Source organism: Genypterus blacodes, unplaced genomic scaffold, assembly GCF_046128005.1.
Source record: "Genypterus blacodes isolate CSIRO-AG114 ecotype Tasmania unplaced genomic scaffold, CSIRO-AGI_Gbla_v1 ptg000156l_1, whole genome shotgun sequence".
NCBI lineage: Eukaryota > Metazoa > Chordata > Actinopteri > Ophidiiformes > Ophidiidae > Genypterus > Genypterus blacodes.
Window position 1 is genome coordinate 7498095 of NW_027466957.1, and position 25616 is coordinate 7523710.

Consider the following 25616-nt stretch of genomic DNA (forward strand, 5'->3'; position numbering starts at 1 on the left):
ATGTAATGTAAGTCGCTTTGGATAAAAGCGTCTGCCAAATGATCGTAATGTAATGTAGAACCTCTGCGATAACCTCATATAAACACTACTTCATACTACTATTCATTTAGAACAGATAGGACCTCTGTGTTTCCTAGTAAGACGCTCTGGCAGTAGTTAGAGAAGTATTTGGATCCTGGGCTTGATTCTCTTCATCTGCTTGTTCCCGAACGTGAGACTCACACACGGATGAGATTGTGTTTTCCTCCTGACATCTAGTGGCCAGAAGACGAACTGCATAATTCCCAAACATATAATAAAGCTATCAACAAACAAACTCTAATTTATCCTCATCACGTGGGGAAATATTTGTGTGTTTTTTTTATACCTCTAATGGAAAACCTCAGGATGTAAAGAACGTGTTCGATATTGTTGTTTTGGCTGGAAGTTATGTGAATTGTGATGATGCAGTTCTGAATGTTGTGAGCGCGTCTGCTTTTCTGATTCCCCCCAAAAATCTGCTGTGCTGAATAAGGTCAGAATAAGAGCTAGACACATAATGGGACCAGTATCTCTTTGTACTGGAATGATGTTCTTTATATGGGCAAAGGCATCTTATTGTCAACTGGTGTGGGTCAATCCAGATCCCCTAACATGGGCACTAACATGATTAGACATAAATAGCTCCTGTCTCAATAGACCCGTGTAACTAGATACTTACACGGCGACCATGTGAATAGTTCACATGTGCCACTAAGGAATACAAATTACACAAGGGAGTGTAAATGGGATTTAAATTTTTAGGTTTGACGGATCAGTTTTACGCTGAAGTCTTTTGTTCTGACACTACAAAGATGATATTTCAGGCATCCTTGGCTTTGTTTATTGTCTGCGTGCACAGTGGGCAGGGCTGGCTGGCGTGGAGGTTAGAGAGGTGATGCATGTGATCAGGGATGTTGCTGCTAAAGATCCAGCGAGGCAAATCTAGAATGCGAATATAAAATAAGCATCGCTGCGGCTCTCACAACTGCTGATGTTGTTTCCCAGTGGCAATGTTGAAAGCACAAAAACGTTTCAGGTGCAATGGATGAGACGGTGTTCAGCAGTCTGGCTCCTCAAACAGAACAGCGATCCAAAAACAGCATCGCGTTCTTGCATGACTCATCAAGCCAAACAGAGCATCTGAGCCCTTCTTTTTGTCTAAGTGGTTATTTATAAGAAAAAGGAAATTAGAACCACTACGATTGCCTCGACAATAACACTTAGTTTATTACATGATGCACATTTTAAAGAGGATTTCTGCGTAGAAACGTTCTTCAGGTCTTCCAGGGGGATTTCGAGGGGGATTACAAAGTCCTGAGGGGATTTCAAACATACAGAAATGTGTACATGGTGCACTTCATAGCATTCACACTAGATCCAGTACAGAATGTGGCGTAAAACTATATCGACTCATGGATTTGCATCTTATATGAACAGATAAACACGATATCAGGCTCTCAGTAAGAAGATTTGTAAACTGGTTGTGGTGCTTAAGAGATTTAATATGAAGGCCGGCTGGTAAATGATATGGCCTCTGCGGAAGATAAAAGAAATTTGGGTACATTTACACAAATTCAGTATACTTGGGGCACCAACATTAGTTACAAACTATATTTACAACAATGCAAGAGATGGTAGAAAAATACAGACAGGAGCAGATACTGGTATTCAACTAAATCTTGCAAAGTCGTTCCAAAGTTCTCTCAGCAGCGTTCTAAAATCGGCTTCCAGTTTTCCATAGATGACCACGGAGTCAGAGAGAAATACAAAAATAACACTATAAGGGAGCGGAGACGTCTGTCTTCTCCCTCCAGGATTATTCCACTCCTTTCATGAACTCCAAGAACTCTGCAAACACAGACAGACAAGACAATTAGGCGACAGAAGGAGAGGGAATGGAATAAACGGGTGCAGCACATCTTTCTGGCATTCGTCGCGGAAGCTCTTCACCATCATAGTCGATTTTGCCGTCGTTGTTTTTGTCTCCGTCCTTCATCAGCTCCTCGATGTCGTCCTCGGTGATGGCTTCTCCTGTAGATTCCAGCATCAATTTCAGCTCTTCCAGGTCAATGTAACCATCTGCATTCCTGCCAATCAAAGGAGGCAATGGTATTAACACAGACCTAACTCGAACATTATGGGTAATAGTGTGTTTGTGTTTGTGTTTGTGTTTGTGTCCCTATCCTAGAACTGCTCCTGTCCTACATTTGAGTGTTCCTGAATGATCCCCGTGTGGTGAGTTTGTTCTTTGATGCACAGACGAAGTAGCTGGCTCGCATGCAGTGGGTGCTTGAAATATTCCGAGCTGTCAAAAAGGATTACAGAGCAAACTACACGCTGTTCTCTGCATAGCCATTTGGTATTTTGTCGCTGCACATAATTACAAAGGGCAGAAGGGGTGGGGTGTGTGTGTGTGTGTTTGGAGGGGGTTACTTTTTGATAGAACGACCCAACTGCTCCCAAGCATTCTTCCCTCTTCCATGCCAGTGTCACCAAGAGGTCGGCGAGCGTGGCGACAAACAACTTACTTGTCAAACATGCGGAACAGCTCTGCAAGTTCTTCTTCGGACTTCCCTTTGCTGTCATCCTTCATGCACCTCACCATCATCACCAGGAACTCGTCAAAGTCAACCGTACCGCTTCCTGCACCCATACAGTATCCTTTGTCACATCTTCACATCCATGTTGAATCATACTCAGTATCATCATCGCTTCAAACCTAGCGATAACTATCAACATAACTACATGACAACATATTTTAGCTTTGTATACATTAATTTCGACTCACCATCTTCATCCACCTCGTCGATCATCTCCTGCAGCTCCTCTGGTGTGGGATTCTGGCCCAGCATCCTCATCACCTTCCCCAGCTCCTTGGTGCTGATGCAGCCATCCTCTGCATCTTGTACGAAGATGTCAAAGGCGGCCTTGAACTCTGGGAAAGAGTTTTATATATTGGAGAAAGTTGGTAAGGTAAAGATCTTAGACTTGATTTGCAGAATGTCAGAGATGGACATTTGATGTGAGAAAGCATTAAACTCTTATGTACCAGTTACAGTTCAGATGAGTGCACCCATAATTTAACAGGCTACATCGTGATAATAATAGAGAGCACATTACTGATAATAGAATTTTGTTTGCTGGACTTAAGTGTTTTTTATTGTGGTATTATCCCTTATAATGATGTAAAGCATTCGTCAATCATTTACATACCATTTTTCTGTTCATCTGTCAGCTGCTCAACCTGTAAGGAGGTAAAAAGTATAAAGATTTGGTTCCCTGATTGCACTCATGACATCACATTGCATCAGATTTCAAAATATTTGCATAAGAATTCTTTTAAGTTATATATTTGATTTCACTATGCATAACTTGAATAAAAAGCAAACCGGCCCTTATAAGATAGATCATCGCCATCTTTGATCAAATTCGGTATCACTTTCTAACAAAACACAGGAGCTATATGTCATATGTGAGAGCCAGTGAGAGGAGGAGGTAAAAATAAATGGACAGCAGGATCAGGAACCACAGATAAAGGACACAATACACAGTGCTTTGAATTAGCATAGCTGTGGCTCGGGCTCAACAATGGAACAGTAATCCTGGAAAAGCTACCACGAATGAGAGAGGGAGACAGCTGCTTATGTAAGAGTTATTGTCTGCCGTCCACTATAAATTAAACACACAAACTTACACACACACACACACACACACACACAGACAGAGACACACTCCTCTGGTGATGATATATGAAAATAGCAATGTCCATCTAAGCATCATTAGACACACATGTACATTCCTGTGTGTTTGTGCTGTCGCTGCTCACTTGGGATGTGAGCAGATGGGACGGACCAGGCGACAGCGAGGAGCTCCATACGTATATACACAAGCGTCCACCTCCCCGAGCTCACAGATAATGCTGGAATTCAGCACGCGGGGGGTTCTAATCTAAACCTGAAGCCCTCCTCTGGCACCAGGGAAACGCGAAAAGCAGCAGTGTCGTCTGAGCAGCTGGCCAAAATTAGCCATGTTGAAGTGGGGACTGGTTCCATTTGAAGTCATGAACGAAGCATCCCAGTACAAAGCAGGGACCTGTCCTGTGAGTGACCCTCCTGATTGGCTCCTATCAACTCTGATAGCACTGAAGTAGGAGAACATCTACAGACGTATATGGTGCTGAAGAAAAGCTTGTCGTCTGACCTCAGCTGCTGGTCAGCGGGGGGTTTGGGGGAGGGGGGGAGGGTGAAGTGCTATGCAAGCTTGAATCAACAGGGATTTGTCAGCCATTTGCGTCATGCCATACTGACCAACAACAAAAAGATGGACGACATTTTGACAAGGTAGAATGAACAGAAAAGTGCCAGAACATTCCAGGTGACAGTCGCTGACATCGGGACGGAATAAAGTTCAGCTCTCACACTGCGAACCACCGACCGTGTATCAAAAGATGAGGATTTTGATATGATGTGATCACAGAGATGTTTTCAGCGAGCATCCCTCAAACAACAAACCAAAACCATGCCACCAGACAAACACACACACACACAGACACACACACACACACACACACACACTCTTTTTCCCTGTTGTTACTGTATGAATTGCGCGTGAGAGGGACGTTGCCTACCGCTGCCTTGTAGATGTCATTCATGTTGGAGGCTCGGCTGCTGCCTGTCTGACGGTGTCCTGGCACGGGGGGAAGGAGGTGCTGTCCAGCTCAGAGCAGGACGCTGGCCTCATCCTGGGAGGGTTTTATAGCTGGAGCCTGGAGCTGTCTGGTCCCTCCCTGAGCTGACCAGCCTTCCCTCTGTTTGTGTCTACGAACGTGTGTGTGTGTGTGTGTGTGTGTGTGTGTGTGTGTCATTTGGCCAATCTGTCACAATCACCAGGCTCAGATAAAAATGCGGCAGCTCTTAGGGGGCACACTTTGGAATGGAATGAAGTGAGGGGGGCACACATGGCGAAGACTAATCTCCAGGGAGGAGGGCTATAGAGACACTCAACATTCCACCAGACCTGGTTGAGAGAAGCTGAGGGCTTGGGAGGATGCGTGTATGCGTGTGTGTGCGTGTGTCTGTGTGTGTGTGTGTGTGTATGGAGGCCATGATGCGTTAGGGGCAGATCATGAAGAGGGGGGGAGGGGGAGGGGACAGAGGGGTGAAGCTCTACAGAGCCACAAGAAGGTGTGAGGGGTGTTAGTGTGGTTCAGAAGGGTAAAGACCTGATCGCGCAAACAGGTGTGTGTTTGTGCGCATGTGTGTGTGTGTTTGTGTGCTATATTAGGTTAAGTTAGGTGAACCCTGATTTATTAGGCTTTCTTATTTTAGATCTGCTACATTATTATTAGACCTATCAAGATCCTGCTGCTGGAACATGGTCACATTGTTGTATTGTGCATCTTCCACTGCTGTTTCACATTTTTGTGTTAGTTTCGTGTTCTGTGTTGGTTTCTTGCAGTTACATGTGTCTCAAATTACAGCCGTGGAGCGAGTCGTATAGCAAGGCATCTTTGAAAGTGTGTTTCCTTGAGCGGAGTCAGAAACTGTTGTTGTTGTGACACTGAAAGTATCTTTAGACGTTGATGTGGAGCTATAACATAAACATAAACTTCAATATGTGTACTACCTACTTGCTACTCGAGTGTCTCACCTTCTCTGCTCCAGGGGATCTCTCCTGCTTCTCTCTGTGGAGACAATAATCATTGTCAGCCCGGTTTTACAACCTGTATGCTGATGCCAAAATCACACAAATTACATTTAGCCTAAGAATAGAGTTCAGTTCTGCATGATTAATGGGGATTTAACTGCCAAAGCCTTCATGTGTGGTACAGGTGTAGTCAGCAGAGGGCGCTGTTCACTACAAAGACACTAAAATTAAATTGTTGCACAAGGCTGCCTCCAGATATCCAATTTATCAACACTATAACAATGGGGTAGGGGAGAAATCTGGGTCAAACAAACCAAACACTCGGCGACGCGTTTAAATGGAATCATACGCAGCACGAGAATCTGCTGCATTTATTTTATGCACTTTTAAATCAAGGCCAGTCCAATTACTTGACTGTGTGATTCACACGCGATCTCACACGTGCTTTTGCAAAAAAAAAAAAGGCACATGGACACACACACTCACACACACATGCACACAGCATGCTGTGGCAAGCACTCTAAGTGAGGAGTGATCATGCTGCTTTATAATGGGATGCTAATGGGGACTGGCACAGCTTACAAGCTTTCATACAGCTACTCAGAGAGAGAGAGAGAGAGAGAGAGAGAGAGAGAGAGAGAGAGAGAGGCAGACTGAACAACATACCAGTAACATGTCCTTCTCTTAGGATACACAGCTACAGACACACACTCCTGACAAAGACCTCACAGAGAGACATCACTGCATGTCACTCGCACCGCCATGGAGACGGGGGTGGAGGGGTGGAGGTTTGGGAAGGTGTGTGTGTGTGTGTGTGTGTGTGTGTGTGTGTGTGTGTGTGTGTGTGTGTGTGTGGTGTGTGAGGTGAAATGGCTTTATGCTGGTTGTCCTCGTGTGTCATTCGTCAAGTTTCACCAAGGAAACACACGACGCCGCGTTGGAAGGTGCAGTTGTGAATTCAGAGGAGAAGAGAACCGACATCAATGACAGCTGCTCAGCCAAAACACACTGACGAGTCTGCACGGGCAGACACATTCATGGGGATCAGAGAGCAGTGTGCTGGGTGCCAGGAGCCATGAGTAGCTCTGCAGGGGGCACTGGATTCAAATGTAAAGCTTTCTTGAATACACACACACACACACACAGTCACACACACACAGCTTGCAGAGCGTCACATCAAAAGAAAGCATATGGCGTGCTGTTTCATTGGCGCTCTCCACCAATTTCCTCTTACATGCAAAGGCTGACGGAAGAGCCAGCCATCTCCTCCACACAGCGCAATCAGACAGCGCATCTCAAATCCACAATTCACCGCACACCGCTTTTTGAGGGGTTGCCATAGAAACTCTGCTGGGTAGTAGCGGGCAGAAAATGAGAGGAGATGAGTGGGGCTATTTACCCCCTCCACCTCCCTCTCTGCCTCCCTGCCATCACATTTTGTCCTCAGAGTGACTGCATTATTTTCTCTTCTTTGCCTCTCGTGCGTGTGTGCATCCAAATTACATATGCATACACACACGCTGGGTCACAATTGGGGTTAAGAATGTTTATTTCTGCTGCCAGAAACATTCAAGCAGATGTTTAGAAGGACTGAATCTATAAATCCAAATGACTGCAATGCATTTTGATTTTGTTTACATCATGTCATAGCTATGTTTTAGAGTTAGAAAATGCTGCTCTTGTTTGTGTGTTTGTGAATGCTATGTAACAATCTGAATTACCTGAATAGGCTGAATTACCTTCATCGACCTGCAGGAATATACAACCCACTGTATTTTAACTGATCAATATCACAAAATGAGCAAGACTTCATCTCTCACGCTGACACTGAATCAGATGCACTCTATTTATGACCATGTGTCACTATACACTGCATACATCATGTCAGTTTGATTGCACGTCTAATATAGTGATTGTGTTGACATGCAGCTGAGCTGGAAGCAGAGGTCTCTTGCTCTCTCCTCCTCCTCCTCCTCCTCCTCCTCTGTCTTCCTCCCTCTGTCCTCACCACCTTGATTGCAGAGGGGAGGAGGGGGAGCTGAGTCTGTCAGCCTCTTTCTGTCTATTCTTCTTTCTTCCCCCCTCCTTCCTCTCTCGCTCTCTCTCCTTACCTCCCTCTTTCTATTTCGCTGCCTCGTTCCATTGATGATCAACCTGTCCAGCTCCTGTTGTGTGGCAGCCTGCCACAGCCTGGATGAGACTGTGTTTTTCACTGTGAAGGCATCTCTCTGTCCGACTCTGCCCACTGAGTGATTTCCATTATGGTGTCAGGGGCTTTACACTCTCACCTGCCTGCTCCCTCAGCAATGACTAACCACCACCTAACTCTAACCACTGAGAGCTTTGTCTTTAGAGCTCCAGTTCCTTTCTCAAACTCTTCCTTTACATCAGAGGTCTAACGAGCCAGTGGCCACATTAGCTCCAGCACTGATAGAGCCACTCACTGTCTTTCTGCCAGGGGGCAGCGTTTTCCAGTCCGATGGACCACCAAGTCTCCAACCTCCCTCCCTACCCAAAGCACCCCCCCCTCCCCCCCCCCCCCCCCCCCCCTCCCAATACTTGTAGATGAGTCACCCTAGACAATATTTTCTTTCAGATATGTGACAGATGATGTTAGCTTCAAGCAAAACAACAAATAAAATAAAGAAAATATGCTTGTTCTTGCTGGCAGCAAAAGAGGCAGACAGGACTTGGAGGTTGATCACAGGGAGGAGGAATGTTGACAGAGAAAAGACTGGACCTGAAACTGAAATCACAACAAAAGCCTGTGAGAATTTTGTCTCAAATTTTAATTGGTAAATACTCACCCAGATATGTCTAACATGTTCTTTTTCATACACTTACACTGTTTTCCGTGCATACGACTTTCCCTGCATGTGCCTTCATGAATGTACAGGTTGCACAGTCATCCACACCATCACAAATACACACACTGCACACCCTAGTATTTGCTGCACACACACCGCCGTCAGAGTTGTGATGATTGTTGCTGAATATCAAAACTTATCAAATGAGACCTCTGCAGTGAATCACAGAATTAAGGGTTAATAATTGATGGAGGGAAAAAAGCAACGATTCTGACACAGCAGCTGTTATATGTGAGATTTATAATCCCTGGTAAATGTGTGACAGGAAGTGGCTTTTTTTCAGTGAATTCTCACTCTGTGCATGAGCGCCCATTTTGGACCTGTCAGCGTCTCCTTCCGCTCCCGTTTCCCCTCAAACAGCCAATTCACTGAAATGGAATCCAACGCAGCCTGGGGGATGTCGGCAGCGTCTCTGACATTCTTCAGGAAAATGAACAGCGACGTAGCTTCAGCAGCACAAGATCTAAAAGTTATAATATTTCACATTTCCTGTTCTCACTGCCGTGCTAAATCAAAACCATGTGAATGATGAATTTAATGACCTCCTTTGTTTCTGGTGTATCTGAGCTCTGTAAAAACTTTTCAAACTTCTCTCCATCTTGTTTCAGAGCACATCTCAGCGTTGTTATCATGGTTTGAGCTGCAGAGGGGACTGTTGTGCTCCACCACTGAGTTCATGGTTGTTTCCTATTTAGGATAACAGCTCAGCAAAACTGAAATTTGTTGGTTAACGACACGTAGGCCAAAGCACATTAAGTAGTTACCATAGCTACGCTACAAGCTCTGAGAAAGAGTAGTTAACTACATTGCAGCTATTTCAAGGGGAGATATTAAATATGTTTTTGATTGATTCTCTTACCAGAAGAATGTGGAGAACAATGGTTGAAGTCAGATGAAAGACTGCTTTTGTTCCATCCCGATGACAACACGATTTCAAAACATATACACACTTCTATGTCTCAGTTTGTAAGGTGGAATCATGGGATATAGGAACATCAAGGGAAATTATGTCAAATGTGATGAATGTGTTTGGGATGGACTTTTCCCTTAAGACAAGCAAACAAGGTGAACGCCAAGAGTGATGCATGCTGGTATATGTTCAGGGGAGTGGGGGTGCAGGTAGTGTGTGTGTGCGTGTGTGTGTGTGTGTGTGTGTGTGTGTGTGTGTGTGTGTGCGCGCGCGTGCGCGTGCGCGTGCGTGTGCGTGTGTGTATGTCCCTCACATGATAAGGGGGGAAGGGACCTTGTGGGAAATAGCTGCACTACTCCTGCACTACTAAAAAAAGTAGTTCAGTCAGTAGCTTAGCTTGTACCCAACACTGGAGAGAGAGAGAGTTAGAGAGAGAGAGAGAGAGAGAGAGAGAGAGAGAGAGAGAGAGAGAGAGAGAGAGAGAGAGAGAGAGAGAGAGAGTGAGTCCAGGTTCAATACCGATGGAGCTTAATTGTCTCAGCTGAATGACTTGAGGCGACAGAAAGCAGCAGCAGCTGACAGATCCTCTCCACTGATCAATGTCTGCTTCCTTCCAGGAGAATCTGGTAAAATGAATAACGTGAGGGAGATCATTGTGACCCTGGAACACATCCAGCACCGCTGTCTGTCTGATGGCAGTACAAACCTTTAGTGATACAATCCATGGAGCTGCTGTAGGGATCAAAGCCCTGCAGATGCTCACACATGCAACATAGCTGAGCCTGACATGTAGCTGCTGCAGACATGTTGGGTGAGATCAGAGGTATTGGAGAGTTAAGAAGCATCCAAGTCAACCCCCCCTCCCGATTCTACACACTCACAAGGACGCACACACATTTACACACACGTCCCCCGGTGCCCTCTTGTTCCTCAGTGTTATCAGGGGTTGCAGAGGGCTCAGACTGAAAGGGGGAAAACAAACACCTCTTCATGTGCTTGCGTGTGTGTGTGGCTGACGTCCGGCCCGAGGCCCACAGGGCAGTGTGGTGACAAGGCCGTCGTGATGAGAGGAACTGTAAATATCTGCCTGTCATGTGACTCACTTCGTAGCCTTGAGGAATCAGCAAAAGGTCAATGTTCCTATGATGCCATTGCCGACAACTAAATGAAATGACTTCATCTGCCGCTCGTGCGTTCGTCCAGTTTTATGCGACATATTGGTTGGTTTCCTGCTTGTGTGTCTGCGACGACCATTCACATCTCTACTAGAGCACCCAACAAGCATGCAAACATCTTACACACATACACACCCACGCTGACAAAAATTCACTGTGACATCCGATCTGCCGTCTCCAGATACACACATGCCATCACACAGGCACAGAATCAGGCGTGTCACATGTGTGCACAACCTCTGGGTTTGTCTTCGTGTCTGTCATGTCTCAGAGTGACAACAGTGTGTGTGTGACATGTCTGCGTCATAAAGGAAATGGTGAACTGTGTTCTTTAACCGTTAAAGGCTAAACAGCATCATTTAGTGCGTTCATTAAGCTACACACACTTGTGTTTGTGGAATCAGACGCGGTGCTTGACAGGAAATAGCTGTGTGTGTGTCTTATATTGATGCTTTTACTTATTTAATGGTTGTGGTGGGATTGTGTTTGTACAAATTCACTTCCAGGTTAACAAATTACAGATCTGCTTGCCGACATCATCCCGCCCTGTGTCAACCTACCAAAGAAAGAAAGCTAATTTGGGGCAATTTACCTTCATTTAACTCACAAGAAAGAGAGAACACCATTCATTTAGCAGATAATGACATCAGAGTCCAGCCGTCACATTAGGAGGATTAAAATGCTGTGATAATGGTTCAGATAAAGATACATTAGTCGAAGTTTAAGTGAATACAGGGATGGAAAATGACAGAACGATCATGATGTCGTTACACTGCAGCAGTGATGTTTGCACACAGAGTCTGAGCCCCATTTTTGTCAAACGTCGCCTGTCGAAAAAATGAAAAGGCTTATTCCAGCGATCAGACTCGTCCTTGTATGCACTCTCTCCCCCGGAGCGGCTAAATTGGGCACAAAGGTGCAACAAAATCAGACAATCACTCCACATCCACATGTTCCAGTCGGCTCAGAGGCTCGTGTGCAGATGTTCTTTTCTGTTTAAATATCCAATTATTTTTGTCCTAACTTACTCTTACTAATATTGTTGATTGTTGCCCAGTACGACAAATAATTCACAAAAGACATCACTCATGTATTTCACGACAAACTGTTGACTGGTGTGTTACACAAATCAAAGTCAAGGCTGTGTATGAGAGAGAGAAGTAAAATGGATGTATATCTGTAAGTGCTGCTTGTTTTCCTGCACCATAAGTATATAAAACAACCACAAACACCAAAACCACAGAGCCGATTGTTCTTTTGTCATTTTGAAGCAGCGTTAGATGGTCGAGAGGCGTCTGGTGCCGCCTTACCTCGATGCAGATGCGGCCTAATTAAACACTGCGTGCCTTTGGGCGGCGCCATGAGGTCAGCTGAGGGTCAGAAGTTCACCCAGGCAGGTAATTGAAGTTGCCGGGCACGCTTTTGGCCTCTTTATGAAAAGATGTAACATGACAAGCAGCCAGCAAAATGGATTTGACCGTGCTTAGATTCCTTTCAGAAAAGCTAAGATTTGAAATTTCTGCTCCGTCTTTGCTGCACGAATGTGTGTGTGTGTGTGTGTGTGTGTGTGTGTTTACCTGCATCCTCTCCTGCTAAACCAAAACTGATCTCAGGATATTGTGGACCAGGCTTGATGGGACAAATGATTATTGCCAACTTTTTATTTAGCAGTAATTACTAATTACAGAATCTTCTCCAAGCTGCTGAGGGGGTTTGAAGAAGCGGTTTTGGATGGATTAAAGCTGACGTCAGTGGCACATGCAAATGTTGAAAAAAAAAAACCCACTCTGAATTGGAAGCTTAGCTGGGGGAATTTTGCTCCACATGCTGGAACCCATTCTCGTCAGTGCAGGAAGGATTGCGTATATTCTCACTGATGGCTCCTCCGACCGGCTCGCTCAGCTTTGAAGCCGATAAACCTTTTAAAACCATGACAAATATTCTCCTGCAATTTGCCAGAGGAAAGGGAAGGAAATGGAATAGGTGGCGATGGCAGGAATAGGAAAATATGCAGCGACATCCACCTCCAACTCTCAAGGTTTCTGCGCAGAATACGTGACACAAATATTATGTTTTGATTGTCTCGCCGAGCAGCTGACACACAAGCGGTCGTCCTGATTGCAAAAGCTGTTATTATCCTGCGACCTGCTTCAACATGGCGGCTGAGAAGTACTTCAGCATTTTGCCTCGCAGCCACCGTGTCAGCGACATGGCTACGTGGCACAAGTTAGGCAGCAAGGGTGAGACATCCACTCAGTTTCCATAGTGATGTGGTTGAATGGAGGGGATTAGCAGGGGCAGTGTGGGGAGAGAGGATTGCAGGCTGCTGTCAAAGCTCACTTTTATAAGGCTCCGTGTCTTGGCTCACTCCTGCTCGATGATGCCGATGATGGGCCCTTCGTCTAGTTCTCTCCCCGTACAGACTGTGCTGCACACACACCCTGCGGCTGCTAGTTTGGCCGTTTCCTGTTTGATGAGCTCATTGTAAGGTTTTGGCGTAAAAAACATCCTCATTTGTGACAATCTAATGTAGTGATGCAGCTATAATGGAGACAAAAGCAAACGCACCTGATCAGAACGCAGCTGTTATTGATGTCAGGACTTGATAAAGGTCTGCAGCCAGTGTGTGTGTAAATTCTCTGTGTTTTCCTTTGTTGAACTTGTAGTTTAGGATGCATTCACAGTGTAAGTTTTGTCACAACCTCATAAGTGAGCGTTTATGAGTTTATTGACTCTGACCGACTTGTGTTTTTCATGATTTAAACCATTTGAACATTTAAGGGTTCTCTAGTTTTCATCTTTTACATTCAGACCAACAGTATTCCTTCGTCTTCCTCTTTCAGTGACTTTATCGCTCCCTATGGATCAGATGTTGCCAGGATGAACACTCACACACACAAAGTAGAAACGTTTTATAAATAACATCTTAACATTTGGTTTAAAACACTTTGTCTTTTGAGACTTTGAGTGTAAAGAGGGACAAAGCAAACATCCAGAGCAGCCAAAACTGAAATCCAAACTCTTGACTGCAGGGAAAACACAGTTGACAGTTGAATTCTGGGTAATAAAATCCTCCACCTAATATGATTTGGAGGAATAAGACAATATGATGAGCTGTGCAATTCATCAAAGACTATAAAATTGGCTTGCATGGAAACTGGCTCTTCACTGCTCCATTCATCCAAGCACACTATATCTCTCTCTAAACTGAACATTGCACTTAATCGCAGTTATTGACTATTTGTAATAGAAAACAGATTAACAGTGGAATTCTAACTGCTGCTTGTTTTATCCTGATTTGTGGAATGGGGGGAAACAAATGGACGCACATCCATATGGAATTTCAAAATGAACTAAAGGATGAGCTGATGGTTGTGCAGATGTACTGTTCTATTTTTTACATTATTACACTATGTTCTATTGTTTATTATGTGTGCTTAGTGCTTAGTTTATCCCAAAGTCTGCACACGTATTACTGATTTTATATAATAAATCAAACCCGAAATGTTGATCCATTTAAATATAATTTTAAAATGAGGGAAGGAGCTCAATATTGTACCAATCAAGATATCAAAAAATTCTATATTCAATATTTTAAATGTATCTGCATGCATATAAGGTTACAAAATGGGACAAGACATAGTATTGGTGTATGAACATATTTACAGGGTAACAGGATTGTTCACAACACAATTAATATTTGCCTATTTTGAAACCAGTACTTTTGAAATTGATGCATGTTTTATTTATATTGATAATATAGTTTCTAACACTCCTTTTAGTGCTATAATAGAAACATACGCGTGGTGGTTGGAGAATTAATTTCCAAGGCCCTTTGAATGCCTCGCACGCGTTTATATGTTGGCGTTTTTTTTCTCTTTCCCGTAGCCTTAACGTGCGTTTTAACCCTCAGAAGCCTAATCTGTGCCTTTAATGGAGTTTTTGTTGAAGTTAATTAACCATTTTCAATGATAGCAGCACAGCGATCCCAGTAGAGCGCCATATAAGGAGGCAGAGACGGAGACCGATTATGCTGTTGCCTAGCAACACATGTACAAAATTTGAAGCGATTTAGTGCCCCCATACTGGTTATCATGGAGGTCATATGTTTACTAAATCCACACCGTGTGCTGGCTGCCACACAGGGCTGTAAACAGATCCACACCGCTACCTTTGATTCCATGGATCTGTTCTCTCTTTGCGTTTGAATGGATGGCAAACGCTGCAGAGGACTACACTTCATCTTCTTCTCTGCATTGTTGATCCCTTCAGCGATGCAAAATAAGAGTTAAGGAACACACACAAAGGAGAGCAACAGAGCATGCTCCGTAAAAATTGTTTGATGATTCACTCGGTATTCCTGAAATATCATTGGCCTGTGCACCTCACTGATTCCTGCATCGCACAATACTTCAGCACACGCGGAGAAACATCATCTGTCAAAAGCTGTTTTCAAAATCTGTCCTCTCAGCTTGTTTTGCGTGTTTGTACATGTAGTGTGTGTGAGTGTGTGTGAGCAAGAGAATGAAACAGAAAGGGAAACACACAAAGGCGAAAAGGAGAGATGAAGGGAGGGAGAGAAAGAGAGAGGCGAGACAGAGCTGCTGATGCACCCACTTCACAGCAATTTAGGTCATGCTAAACAAACGCTACAAACACGAGCATCCAGCCTTGAAGTGATTTCAGCGTCTTCACAGGCCGCACATTGTGCACAGCGCATTATGTAGAGGCTGCATTTAAAAGAACAGAAGATGTTTAAAACACAAGCTGCGTGCATGTGGTGAGCGGTTAAGGTGTCTCGGCAACATTTCCACGTGTTACATTTCCTGGCAAATTGGATCAAGCCTCCCTGAGAGGGCAGAACAAATCATATTTACAGACATACTGAGAGAGAGGCAATACTTTCCTGATGGAGATACTGCAGGTATCCCATCATCCCATTCAGATTCCGGATTCCTGACCTGAGTTTACCTCTCTGAGTAAGTTTCAATATAAATTTCATTCTGGTGTGTTGATGTCATTTCGCTCTATTTAAGTTTTATTTTGTAGCTTTTACTTTTACAAAACACTTTATCCAAATTTATCCTGAAAGAGTTATCAAGTTACATTTCTGATATTATCATTTAACATCATGAGAGTGATGGTGACAAGAGAACCAAGTCACTGTTTTGTTATTTTCCTCCTTTAACGCTTTATCTCTTTTTAATCTGTATTTTCATTCGTTGTGTACAAATGCTGACTCTCCACAATTTCTCGCAGATAAGACAAGCACGATATCGGAGCCAAAAAAAAGGAAACGGAATGTGTGCACTCAATTTTTTTCAGTGCCAAAGAGGAAAACAAGCCTGCAACAATATGAATAAAATATATGAATTGCTTATGATTTGCATACTAATGGCTGATCATCATGCTAATCAGTTCATTTGTGGCCTCAAATTGCAGACGGGTGTTTGGGAAATCTGAGGCTGGGAAAATACAAATCTGTAAACTTGGAAATCCACTGATTGCAAAACTGCAAGTGTAAAAAATAACAATTTCAAGGTGTAGTTTAGTGTGAGTAGAGAGGGAGGGAGGCATTTAAAGGCACTTAAAGGTGGGAATTATACACATACTGAAAAATAAATGTAGTATTTTTATTCCAGCATGCTTTGAGATGATCTCACAGCCACTTGGCCATTAAAGCGCGGGTGGTCCGAGCCCCCCCAACATGTATAAAGGGGTAACATTATAAGAATGGACAGGTAATCCCGGCCTAATGGGGCGTATATGGCTTCGGCGAGGAGGCAGAGCTGAACTTTGGGTTTGAGACGAGCAAGGCCAGGTGGTGAAAAGGCTTTGGCGGAGCTGCATCAAAAGGAAAAGCTGAGAGGTGAGGAGGTCAGCTGGCGGATCGTACCTGTCACCAGCCCGCCTGACATGCCCTTGCGCTCCATCAGCAGGTGTATAAATATGTGTCATGTTTCACACTCCATGTCTGCAGGGATGGCAGCCCAGATGGGATTTTAAATGCTACATTTCATGTGCTATCATTTAGTAGGTTAGTTCACCCCTCATTGGTTTGCCATCTGCCGCCCTCTCAGCCTGTGATAGTTACACACTCACACACACACTCACACACAGGCACACACACACATGCTGGAAACTGTGTGCCCCTCATCCTTTTCCAGCAGTTTACACCACAGTTAGAGAAGTGTGGAGCCACATGGTCTCATTGACACATGACGAAGTGACATCAGGCTGAGTTTGGGACCTTAAAGGTACAATCTGTAATCAAAAAACACATTTCACTTGTGATCACTTATGGCAAATTCCACAAAAACTAAGAATTGTAAGATTTTGCTTCATTAAGACAAACAATTCAATTCATTTTGTGAATTCAGCTTTCAAATGTAATAACGAGCTCATGACATCACAAAGTTCTAACGTATAAGCACTTAAAAGCTAAATATGAGTGTAAATCAATCATGTGGCTCAACATCAGGTAAAGCGTCACTTACCTGTACGCCTGAAAGTGAAAATCTGGACCTCAAAGAAATCTCATCATGCGAGATCCTCCACTTCCCAGGTGGAACAAAAATTACAATTCCACCTCCGGATCCAAGCTTTGCTGCCCACGCCCATCATCCTGATCCTTATAGCCCACCTGGCTCTCTTTTGTTGACGCCCCGCCCCCCCCTTTCTCTCATTTGTTTATGATCTACAGGTGCAGGACTTTTATTCTTCTCACACGTCCCTTTCATTTGTGGAGACGTCAGGCTTTTACAGGCAGGAGTCGGACCAGCAGCCTTGCAGCGCCCCCTCCCTTTATTGACGGGCTCCCTTTATCAGTATTTCCCAGATTTGCTCGGCAGCCTCTGACTGAGCCTCACCTTCCAAAACACACGCCTGTAGACCCAACAACACAGCTGATACTTTCAATTTAGTACCTCCACCACACACACACTCATGCAGTATGGCCATCATTGGAGGTGACGTTGGAACGTTTTGGGAGGTGTTTTCAATTTGTGGTTTTGGGTGGAAGAGACAATCAGAATCTCCATCAGCTGTTTGGAGGAAGATCTGCAGTAAAAAAAAATTGGGATTTTTAATAATTTAGTATAACAGGGAGAATGGATCAAACAATTACAAAACAAACAGGTTGCAAGTGCATTGTAGGTGCAGCCTATAGATGAGGAAGAGGAGGAGGAGGGGGAGGAGGAGGAGGGGAGCGACTTTGAGATGACATTGAGGCTAGATGGGAGTTGAGTCTGTGGTTGTTGATGTTAGACAGTCGCACAAGGCGAAGCGGCTGCTGCCCGTGTTAATTCCAGCCTCCTCCTCCTCCTCCTCTTCCTCCTCCTCCTCTTCCTCCTCCTGCTCTTCAGCACTGCTCCCCACTGGACAGCTCCGCTTCGCGCCTGGACTCTGCATGGTCCCTTTAAGTCTTTTAATGGAAGTAAAATCTATTTATGTTCCAAGAAATACTGGGAGTTTACAACTTCGCCCACAGGAGGAATCAGCGGATACCTCGATCCTGCGCATCCTTGGCGGCACCGATCGCAGAACCATTGTGAGTGAAAACACTGACTGGCTGATTTCTGCATGTCTGTGCGTGCGTGCGTGCGTCTGTGTGTGTGTGTCTCTCTCTCTCTCTCTCTCTGTGTTGTGTTTGTGTTTGAGTCTTACAAACCAGACTTGTATTGCATTGGATTCTTGGATTCATTTACTGTCACGGCGGAGGTAAATAACTGATTCTGCTGCTGAGATCAATGTGATGACTGAATGTCTGTTGATGATGATGAAGATGGTGATGGTGATGACGATGAGCTCTGGACCTTTTCTGCTGGAGCCAATTACATATGCAGAATTGATTGCTGTTCCTCTCTGGTCTGTTGCTTTGGAGCAAATGAGGAGACGCATTCTCAAGCGTTTAATTGCGCGTTTGGTTCTCAATTAAGCGGATGGAATGTTCGGAGGGGGGGGGGTGTTTGTGTGTGCAGCAGCCTGACGCGTAAAGGTTTTACGCATTGGACATCTCTTTGTCTCCACGGTGCGTTTGGTGATCCGGAGACCCCTGTGTGTGTGTGTGTGTGTGTGTGTGTGTGTGTGTGTGTGTGTGTGTGTGTGCGTGTGTGTGTGCGCGCGCGCGCGCGCGCGTATGCGTGTGCGTGTGTGTATGTCCCTGCTGTTTGCTTATTCTGCGTGTGCGTAACTGTTAAGAGAATCTGCAGGTGGTAATTGTTGGACTTGGGCTTCATTACGCTTCGGTCTCATTGGGCTGTTTGTTGTCTTTGCGCGTTTGAGCTGCTTCGCGTTGGATCCCGTGATTTGTCTCAAAGTTTTTCGTTTTTTTGTTAAAATACACGATGGAATAATTCGTTTATCTTTGATTCCGTCGTGGACACTTTGTTTAGCCTCTCACGTGTGCGCTGTTTTACGCGCAATCTGTCGTCTGTGTTTTTAGTTATGGCATCGAGTCCAGCGTTAGTTTGCCTCCGATGCTTTTTTTTCTCAAATCACCTGCATATGTTTGAATCTGTGTTTTCAAGTCACTGTTTGAAAGCGTAATTGCGGATTGAATCGATAAGTAAACGCATTTTTCCAACCGAACAACTGCTCTGTTCACGATTTCCAGGTTAACGGCGACTGACTGAGCCGTGTGTGTGAACAGCAGGCTTCAATCTCCAGACATTCGCTCCCCCCACCCCACCCCCCAAAACACACACACACACACACACCCAAAAAAAGGTTCTAGGCGTGGAAGAAAACACACCAAACCGCGAAGCTGCTGTCTACGTGGACCGGTGCTGAAGCCTCCCGTCCGACTGCCAGGAGCTTTGCCAAGCCGAGAGACATGGCGACCAACGGCACCAAAGCGGACGGACAAGTCACAGAACTGAACGAAGTGGCCACCAATGACAAGCCCAAGTCACTGGATGTGAAGCCCGATAAGCAGATGAAGGAGCTTCCTGCCAGAGAAACATGGGGTGGGAAATTTGATTTCCTCCTGTCGTGTGTGGGTTACGCAATTGGACTGGGAAACGTGTGGAGGTTCCCCTATCTGTGTGGGAAAAACGGTGGAGGTAAAGATTTTTATTCTGCACGGTCCATTCTGCTCCATCAAGCCTCCATTAGTCGAGCTTATAAGAATGAATACCACCTACATTTACAGCCTTAATGAACATGTCTTCATCATGCATCTGTGCAGGTTTTTTGCTCAATGCTTTTCCTGTTTGTCGTCCATAACTTGATCCACTTCTGTCCATCCAGGCGCCTTCTTGATTCCCTATTTTTTGACCCTCATATTTGCTGGAATGCCCTTGTTTCTACTGGAATGCTCCCTTGGTCAGTACACCTCAATTGGCGGGCTTGGTGTGTGGAAACTGGCTCCTATGTTTAAAGGTACCTCCCACTGAAATGCAACATCGCAACTAATTGTGTCTGCAAAGAAATGACGTAATATTCCATTTTTGATAAGATCTAAGTTGCATTTAATGAGAGAGAGACCAACACTGATCCATTTGTGTGTGTGATAGGTGTGGGCCTTGCAGCAGCTGTCTTGTCCTTCTGGCTTAACATTTACTACGTTGTAATCATTGCTTGGGCCATTTACTACCTTTTCAACTCATTCACCGCTGTAAGTATTTCACAGTTTACTCACACACGATTCAGAAATGAAAGAGGAAACCAGTTTGCAGAAATTGCAGCCTGGAAAATGATTCCAAATCCTGAAATGTGTTGAAATGAGACGTGCTGTATTTTTTGTTTTTCAGGATCTTCCATGGAGCTCATGTAACAATCCATGGAACACAGACAAATGTTACACAAACTACAGCATTGTAGACACCACCAATCTTACCAGTGCAGTTGTGGAGTTTTGGGAGTAAGATATTGTCTGCTTTGCTTTGCTTGTCCCCTGTATGCATCCCAAATTGCGTCTGTGTGTGTGTGTGTAATAGTCTTACTCTTGCTCGCTCTGATCTTGTAGGCGCAATGTACATGAAATGACCAATGGCTTGGAAAAACCAGGCCAGATTCGAGCGCCACTGGCAATAACACTGGCCATCGCCTGGGTTCTCGTGTACTTCTGCATCTGGAAAGGGGTTGGCTGGACCGGGAAGGTAAGACATGAACACTATTGGCCAAATTTGAGGCATCCTAGGCCTGCTTATGCATTGCTGGTTCTCAATAGGTGCAGCAAGCGACTGTTATGCAAGATTAACCGTTCTCATATCGGCTCATCAATCATTTAAATTGGAGCAAGCATTGTTGTGATTGATTTCAAAATAAGTGGAGAAGACATCAAACACTCATGTTGACTAATCCCACTCAGCCTCATGGTGGCTCCTCTAATTCCAATCCTCCCGACACAGAGTTTATACTGAGTGTGGATTGATGATAGGAGGAGCAACAAACAGCCACATGCTACAATCTGGGTTTGTTCTCAGTTCATGTTGAAGCACTTTCTAAAGACTAACGCATCACGTGCTGCCCATGACAAATAAAATTTGTTTTGGTTACAAAATGCCCCATCCCCCTGCACGTTAGCTCACAAATCACACACACATATGGAGAGAGAGAAAGGCTGAATATTATTTGCGTCTATATATCTGTGAGAACACTTTAATATAAATCTAGAAAGCTTGTAGCTCTCAAGAAACGCTTTTTACGCTTTCGGGGTGAATTGCAAAATTGAGTAATTTCCTTATATGCATCATTTATAAGATGTAATGATGTTAAGCTTGGCCTCCCTGTTGATAACCACCTTATATTTCATAGGTTGTTTACTTCTCAGCTACATATCCCTACTTCATGCTGTTCATTCTCTTCATCCGTGGTGTGACTCTACCTGGAGCTAAAGAAGGAATCCTGTTCTATATCACCCCTGACTTTGAAAAACTCAAAGAATCGGAGGTAACCACATATTATTATTATTGGATTCCTACCTGTGTGCTGCATGCCTGACTGAGCAGTGTTCCATTTCATGCTAAAATGATTGCGGTGTGGGGGGTTTCTTGGCAGGTTTGGCTGGATGCTGCTACCCAGATCTTTTTCTCCTACGGATTGGGACTGGGGTCACTTATAGCTCTGGGCAGCTATAACAATTTCAATAACAATGTTTATAGGTAAGACTGATGTAACTGAAGTAATCTTTGATCTAGCTGTATCTATATCTATATCTATATCTATCTATCTCTAATAACATTTACATCATTTCTATCATTTGGAGTCTCGTTCTCAGTTGGTAAACACACAATAGCTCCTACAGCCAAACAAATAAGTAGCAGTGATGTGGTCTCTCACACACTCTTGCAGACAGATTGTAGCTCTGTGGTGTGAAATGTTTCAGGATGCTTGATATTTACTGAGGGGGAAAAGAATCCACTCTAAATCTATCTAACAAAAGGCCTATTTTGTATTTCCTCTCCCCAGAGACTCTGTCATCGTGTGCTGCATCAACTCGTGTACCAGCATGTTTGCTGGCTTTGTCATCTTCTCCATTGTTGGCTTCATGTCACACGTGACAAAGAAATCCATTGCAGACGTAGCAGCTTCAGGTAAGCACAGGAGTGTGTGTGTGTGTGTGTGTGTGTGTGTGTGTGTGTGTGTGTGTGTGTGTGTGTGTGTATGTGTGTGTGTGTCTGTGTGTGTGTGTGTGTGTGTTTTCCTGTAATGGCTCTGTCAGTGCATGAAAACACTGTGTGCTGTCATCAATGCTGACTTCTACACGCTTTATACAGAAGAATGTGCCTCTGCTGTGCCATCATCCATGACAATAACCCTGATGAGATATGAATCATCTATTTCCTATCCAGGTCCGGGCTTAGCTTTCCTGGCCTACCCGGAGGCTGTAACCCAGCTGCCTGTCTCTCCGCTCTGGGCCATTCTCTTCTTCTCCATGCTGCTCATGCTGGGGATAGACAGCCAGGTAAAGGAGCTTGGAGATGATCGACTCATGGGCTGACCTACTTTTTTTAACATATCATGCAGCTCACTCCTGCTCTTTACATGATAAGCACGCAATTTGCTCCTTGTGGACACATACAGCTGAGCTTTGACATTAGCTGTCAAGTCTTTTTATTGCAACTTTATCACCTCCATCTGCCCGCAGGTTTGGCTTTATTTTGCGTGTGATATAAGACCACTGGAATCAGAGAAAACGGTGTAGCTGCAGCCATACAGTGGCTATGACCACCAGCACTTTACTGTAATAGACATCATTTATAATGCTGTATTAAATGTCATGGTAACAGTGCTTTTGCATCTCTGAAATATTAACACAAAGGCCTCTATGAAGTGGCTGCTTGGTAGATTTGCAATATCCTTGCATGGTTTTGTGGACACTGCAAATTTCTGCGATCAGTCATTGTCAGTTTTGTGAGAACTAAAAACACATTACACTATAAACAATTTACTTTAGTATTTAAATTATGTATTTGAAATATTTGATGTCAAAGTAAACAGAAAGCAGCTAGATGAAAACCCAGCAGGAATAAATCTAACTGGATGTCTAACTTGCTGCATCTGTCTTTCAGTTCTGCACTGTTGAAGGCTTCATCACTGCCTTGGTGGACGAGTTTCCCAGAGCTCTTAGAGGAAGACGAGAGATCTTCATTGCCGTCGTCTGTCTGGTGTCCTATGTGATCGGACTGTCAAACATCACACAGGTACAGCGGAGCAGCTTAATGTCTCACAAGTGGCAACAAAGAGGGACGGTGAAATGCATCTAATTCTAAATGTTCAGTCATCTATTTATAGTATTAAATTAAGTATTATGTAATGTGATATTTGTGTAACTATATTCACTGTATGTGTCCAGGGTGGAATCTATGTGTTCAAGCTGTTTGATTACTACTCTGCCAGTGGAATGTGTCTGCTGTTCTTGGTGTTCTTTGAATGCATCTCCATATCCTGGTGCTACGGTGCGTATCATCACTGAATACACCAACAACAGCAATAATGTACACAATAATCGTTAAACTCACTTCTTTATGCTTCATAAACAAACTAAGGTGATGAAAGAGTGTGTTTGAAGGACTGTAACAGGCTTGCGCGTATCCATATTTGGCGCAGATTCAAATGACGCTTAGCCTCAAGGTCGCGAGTACTCGTGTTCCGCCCAGACGTCCTCATCATCATGCATGGCAGACCGGCCAGCAAATTGAAATAAATTGGCTATGAATATTTCGATCATAGATTCATTTGTCTCGCAGGTGTGAACAAGTTCTACGACAACATCCAGGAGATGATTGGCTACAGGCCTTGTATATGGTGGAAGCTGTGCTGGGTCGTGTTCACCCCTCTCATCGTCGGCGTGAGTGCAACCAACTAACACACAACAGTACATCTAAAGTCCTGACATGAAAAATGAAGCAATAAATAAAGTCGATATTACCTGCCCACAGCCACGGCGGGCTGAGACGCCGCTGCCTGCAGTTCAGTGGTGTCAGGATGCATAAAGCGTCTCGTGTCTCCCACAGGGGGTGTTCTTGTTCAGCGCCATACAAATGGTTCCACTCAAAATGGGAGATTACGTGTTCCCTGCCTGGGGTCAGGGAGTGGGGTGGCTCATGGCTCTGTCCTCCATGGTGCTCATACCAGGATACATGATCTATATGTACCTGGGCCTCAAGGGCACCTACAAGGAGGTAAGAATGATCAATACGTTATCAGTCAATGTATACCTCATGAAGTGTAACTAATGGCTTTATTAATGACAATAAAACAGACATCGATACGAGCACCTTCTAGTTTGCTGTAAATGAAAAATCCACTTTCAAAGGGTTTTTCATTTTATGCTTAGTTATCACAGTACAGTTGAAATGACAACAGCATTGAATGTTCTTACACGAAAATATCATAATCAGTTGTGTAGTTAACATATTTCTAAAGATGAATAAAGACCTGATATAATAATATAGGCCATGTTGTGCTGGATGTGGATGTACAGCAGACAAAAGGTTTCTTCAACCCTGGCGACCCAAACGTTCTCCTACTAATGGTGTGTTACTGATCTATTAGGTTATGTAATCACTTTCTGGTCACTTATAAAACCATTAGTTACAGCTGGTAGATATGCCATATTAAAAGATGGTTCATAATACTCTGTAGTGTGTGGGCTGCAGATCAAAGATGCTTCTCTCTTGTGTTGATGACCTCAACATGCCCCTTTACTCATTAAATGCATTTACTGTTTTCTCTCCCAGCGGCTTCGGATAATGCTTCAGCCACCTGCAGTGGTCAGGCGGCCTAAGGAGAATGGACCCGAGCAGCAGGCAGAGACCAACACCGCTAACCTGGGTAGTCCAGCCAATCCAGCCAATCCAGCCAGTCCAGCCAATCCAGCCAATCCGGCCAGTCCCGCGAACCCGGCCAGCCCAACCAATCCGGCTCCGGTCAGCTCTGCGAGCCCCGTGAACCCGGCACCTCCGGCTAATCCGGTCACGGCCGCCAGCCCGGTAAACCCTGCTACCAGTCCAACCGCTACGGCCAGTCCAGTTAACCCCACCATCACAACCAGCCCCGCCAGCCCACCGTCAAACCCAGCTAGCCCATCGGAGGCCGTTAACCCCCCGAACCCAACAAGCCCGACCTCTCACCTGACCAACGCCGAGGCCAACGTGTAGACAACGAAGAAACCCTCATGGAGCATGTAGACGAAAGAGAACATTACAAGGACTTCCACGATTTCAATTGATTCACCTACCTCCAGGGGCAATATGTGATCAAAACAGATTTACAAACCATGTCTAAATGTTGTGCAGTTGTAACAACCAGCCAATAATGTCTTATTGTTGGTTTGCAGAACACAACAACATCAAAGACTGTTAGTTAGCGTTCACAAATACCGACATAAATCCGAAGAACAAGATGTAAACATACTGTGTAATACTGTGAGAAAAGAAAAAAACAATAGAAAATAGATTAGCAATTTGTTGAATATCTTCATGAATCGCGTAAATACAGTGTGAATATAGTAGATGAAGTAGTGAACAAAATTGACATCATTGAAGAGTG

The 25616-nt window shown here is 44.4% G+C and overlaps 2 protein-coding genes across 2 annotated transcripts; one reads left to right on the top strand and one right to left on the bottom strand.

Moving 5' to 3' along the window:
* Positions 1–1837: 1837 nt before the first annotated feature.
* Positions 1838–4732, bottom strand: tnnc1a (troponin C type 1a (slow)). Its single transcript, XM_076166817.1, has 6 exons — positions 4649–4732; positions 3235–3265; positions 2810–2956; positions 2550–2664; positions 1972–2108; positions 1838–1869 (listed from the first exon to the last, which is right to left on the bottom strand). Exons 1-6 carry the CDS (start codon positions 4670–4672, stop codon positions 1838–1840), a joined length of 486 nt encoding a protein of 161 aa, XP_076022932.1. The 5' UTR covers positions 4673–4732.
* A 14720-nt stretch (positions 4733–19452) lies between these two features.
* Positions 19453–25225, top strand: slc6a1a (solute carrier family 6 member 1a). Its single transcript, XM_076166668.1, has 14 exons — positions 19453–19681; positions 19869–20000; positions 20135–20235; positions 20372–20481; positions 20587–20719; positions 21378–21512; positions 21621–21724; positions 22032–22156; positions 22415–22527; positions 23135–23266; positions 23419–23521; positions 23813–23913; positions 24080–24247; positions 24806–25225. The coding sequence occupies exons 1-14, from the start codon at positions 19453–19455 to the stop codon at positions 25223–25225; spliced, it is 2106 nt and encodes a 701-aa protein (XP_076022783.1).
* The last annotated feature ends 391 nt before the right edge of the window (positions 25226–25616 follow it).